Source organism: Panthera pardus, unplaced genomic scaffold (genome assembly GCF_024362965.1).
Source record: "Panthera pardus isolate Hobbes unplaced genomic scaffold, ASM2436296v1 HiC_scaffold_3, whole genome shotgun sequence".
NCBI lineage: Eukaryota > Metazoa > Chordata > Mammalia > Carnivora > Felidae > Panthera > Panthera pardus.
In genome coordinates this window covers 34,139,316-34,143,515 of record NW_026526876.1, presented here as the reverse complement: position 1 = coordinate 34,143,515, position 4,200 = coordinate 34,139,316, and the positions used below count along the sequence as shown (strand labels likewise).

Here is a 4,200-nt window from a genome sequence, read left to right as displayed (position 1 = left end):
AATGACATTATGAGGTTACTAATTTTTTTTAACATAAACAGATCAGGTCCCCTGGAGTTGATATGTTATATCTTCATATCATGTTCAGTATTTCCCAATATACCTTAAACCATTTTTGGGGAGGACAAGTCAGGGAAAGTCTATTTGCAAGTGTGCTGATATGGGGGACCATTGCGTATGTGAGGCCATTTAGTTTTTTTAAAACAACAAGAACAATGAAAGCAAGAAATATTTGTACTGTCACCATGTTTAATTTTGCAGATTGTTCTTAGTTTTTCTTAAAATGCTGACTTTTGGAGTTAAGAAGTACATTAATGAATTAATAAGAATAAACAAAAGTAATTGTAGACATTTGTGCTATGCCAGAGATGTAAAATTTATTAGTGTGATCATGAAGAAGCTCCTCCGTTTCGAGAAAGATACCACCCAGCACTGGAAACAGAATTCCCGAAGCACCCAAAGAAAGAGAAACTTTAGTATGGAGGAGATGAAAAACTTTGGGAAACCTGTAGCATCCACCTGTTCACATTGCCCTGGGTCACTGATATCTACCATATGGCTATCAAAAGTCTCTTGATTTCTTTTTGAGGGAGAGTTGTCAGTGATAACATCATCCTTGTTCCAACTTGGAAAGCAGAGTCAGTTAGTTGCAGGTAACGAGACAGGTGAACACGAAAGCTTCTGGGTTGACTCTTTCAGCATCAGGCATGGAGCAAAGCAGCCATCGCTCAGCAGCAGCTTGAGATGCAGGGCTCACAGCTGGGCTGGGTATAGGTTGTGAGGTTGATGGTCTCCAGGCACGGGGTGGGCTGGCAGGAGTTGAGCAGGAAGCAGGTGGGCACACAGGGCTGGGGAATGTGGCAGGGTGGGGGGCAGTTGTCACAGCAGGTTGGCTCCAGTAACCAAGTCGTGTGTGGGCAGGTGCTGGGCAGGCAGACTCCGCACCGGCAGCATCTGTCAGAGGAGCAGATGGTGGTGGCGGGGCCGGTGGGGACGCTGCAGCAGCAGGGGACACAGCAAGCCATGGCGCTGGGAATCTGTGTTTTTAATTGATTTGGTTGTAACTATAGATGAAACTTCTGAGTTGTGACTGTCTCTCCTTTCTTTGAGGCCCTTATATACCCTTCCCAGTGGGTGTTGGTCCAACCAGAAGGCTTCTTTCCTGGTTCTTGTTTATATTAGTGTACCCATTATCCTTTGATTGGTTTGACATTTAGATGCTTGTAAAGAGTCTGTATTCTCCTAATTAACATTTATTTGAGTTCCTTGCTAAATCGGCACTGATTACTCTTGCTATTTGTGACTGGAACACAAGCTTTATGACGTGTCACCAAAAACTTCTGCTATTATAATTCTGACACCGGCCTTGCTGGGAAATATTGCGTGATACTACACCTGTAGTATGTAGGTCTTATCTCTGGTGCTAGTCTAGTGTTCATTCTCTTTACCTTTATCTGTATCAGTTGTTCTGATGATGTTTTAAAAAGTTGAACTTAAGTTTAGTAACTTTTTTTTTTTTTTTGCTTTGGGACTTTTAAAAAAATTACATAATTTTTTGTTGAGATGTAACTAGCACATAACATTGTGTTAGTTAAGTTTTGGGACTTTTGAAGATCAAACTTACATTAATATGAAGAAATATGCTATTGAGAAATATGGGCAGACTTTTAAAAAACACCTATTATTTCATTTTTGACTATACATATTTTATATTTATTTAAAAATTTGGACAGAATAGTAAAGTATAAAGAAAAGTCACTCATAATCTTATCATCAAGAGAAATTCTGTATTCATACTTGTGTATATCCCTCTAGTCATTTTTTTAAATGTTTTTATTTATTTTTGAGACAGAGAGAGACAGAGCATGAGCAGGGGAGGGGCAGAGAGAGAGGGAGACACAGAATCTGAAGCAGGCTCCAGGCTCTGAGCTGTCAGCACAGAGCTGGACGTGGGGCTCAAACTCACGGACTGTGAGATCATGACCTGAGCTGAAGTCGGACGCTTAACTGACTGAGCCACCCAGGCGCCCCTAGTCATTTTTTTTAATACATTTGTTTATCACTTTAGTACTGGAATCATTTTACCTATGGTTCTATAACTTGCCTTTTTTCTTAAACATACATATTTTCATTATCTTGTATTCTTAAATATATTTGATAATGTTATTTAAAATTTTTTTTAATGTTTATTCTTAAAGAGAGAGAGAGAGAGAGAGAGAGAGAGAGACAGAGCATGAGCGAGGGAGGGGCAGAGCGAGAGAGGGACACAGAATCTGAAGCAGGCTCCAGGCTCTGAACTGTCAGCACAGAGCCCAATGCGGGGCTCGAACTCATAAACTGTGAGATCGTGACTTGAGCTGAAGTTGGATGCTTAACCGACTGAGCCAGCCAGGTGCCCGATAATGTTATTTTTAATATTTCCTAGCATTCATTATATAATTATACTTCAAAGTTACTTAAAATTTTTACATTATTAATCATTTGGGTTATTTTCAAGATGATAATTGTGGCAATAGTTAACAACTGTGGACCACATTAGGAGTCAGAATAGCTCTTTACTGGATCCAGTCCTTCTCATTGCCTTCCTTGTTATGCCAGATCATTCATTTTTTTAAAACCTTGTCTTTCTCCTCTTCAAAGTAAGGATCATAATATCTATATTCTTCCATTCAGAAGATTTTTGTCCATAGACAATCATAAAGTGCTATACAGAGATAAATTATTATCATCATTATCCAAGTAAGTTGCAGATCAGACAAACTCAAGGTAAGGAATAGGGGAAAGAAGCAGTCTAAAGAAGAAAAAAAATAGCTGCAGAAAAGTAAAAGAGCAACCTTACAGGAAGTAGCAAACATTTATCTGAAGGTTCACACCTACAGTTAGAGAAAACAGCTGGGATAGAAATTAATAAACTTCAAATTTTAACAAAGTTCTCTATGGCTCTGCTTGGAAGAAAGGATTTGCAATCTCTTTTGGTATCCCTGGACTTCACCCAGATTTATCTTTGAGTGAATACCTGCCAGATTTCTCACTCTTTTACTGAGGGCTGATTTATATTTTCAGTATTTTTAAAATTTTGTTTTAAAACTTTTTTTTAAAGTTTATTTATTTATTTATTTATTTATTTAGAGCATGTGTGCTAGGGAGGGGCAGAGACAGAGGGAGAGAGAGAATCCCAAGCAGGCTCCACACTGTCAGTGCAGAGCCCGATGTGGGGCTTGATCTCACAAGCCATGAGGTCATGACCTGAGCGAAACCAAGAATTGGGTCCTTAACCAACTGAGCCACCCCGGCACCCTTATATTTTCAGTATTTTAAAAATAATTTAATAAACATATATCCAGCAGTTCCCATGTGCCAAACACTGTGGTAAATGTTGGATATAAGAGAGTGAACAAAATAGACATCATTCTTGGTCTCATGGAACTTGGAGTCTGATGGAAGGCTTATTGTGAATATATTATTATAAGCTACTGTTATTGTATGTTATGATAGGAAGGGCTCTAAAATCATAAAAATTATAAGCAAAAGGAAATTATTTTGACGTTTTAAGAAAAACATTGCAGAGAGGTTTGCAGTTTCTCACAGAAGTTCATGACAAAAAGAAGAGTGTTGTCTTACTTAGAATGCAATACTACTTTAAGTCAAGCTTATGATGATAAAGAAATTGGTACTGTTCTGTGTAGAATGTTACGTTTCCATAATTATAAATAAGATTTAAAGTTATAAATTAGAAACTTATAAAATAAAAAGTTTATGATAAACTCATCTCTTTTATTGAAAAGACGTATAGTACTTTAATAAAATTTCTTTTCTTTGCCAATGGTCTAAGTGACCTGGGAATAACTATCCTTTATTTGTAAATTATGACTGTGAATCCTAGAGAGGTGAGCTAATTTGCCTTAGACGGTCTGGTGACTGACTTGTTAAAAGACTAAATATAGGACTTAATTGAGATTGAGCTACCTTTTTTGTGGTTTAAGTTTAGTATGTGTCAGAGATACTAAACATTCTATTTTTAGAAATAAAGGGTACCCTTTTCCTTTGAGCGAATGCAGGAAAAACATGGTTATTCTTGATTAGATAGATTTTCAAATTGCTGAAAGTCTACACACATACACACACACACACACACTTGCCCAGTTTTAATTATACCGTCTATAATCATAGGGGGTGTGGGGAAGGAAAAATTTTTCTACC

At 37.5% G+C, this 4,200-nt stretch overlaps 1 protein-coding gene across 1 annotated transcript; it reads right to left on the bottom strand.

Moving 5' to 3' along the window:
* Positions 1 to 351: 351 nt before the first annotated feature.
* LOC109260925 (keratin-associated protein 3-3) lies at positions 352 to 1,097 on the bottom strand. Its single transcript, XM_019439424.2, has one exon. The coding sequence runs from the start codon at positions 1,023 to 1,025 to the stop codon at positions 729 to 731; it is 297 nt and encodes a 98-aa protein (XP_019294969.1). The 5' UTR covers positions 1,026 to 1,097; the 3' UTR covers positions 352 to 728.
* Positions 1,098 to 4,200: the final 3,103 nt, after the last annotated feature.

Excerpts from the sequence above, each read along its gene's own strand:
- LOC109260925 (XM_019439424.2), bottom strand. The coding sequence starts at position 1,025 with ATGGCTTGCTGTGTCCCCTGCTGCTGCAGCGTCCCCACCGGCCCCGCC.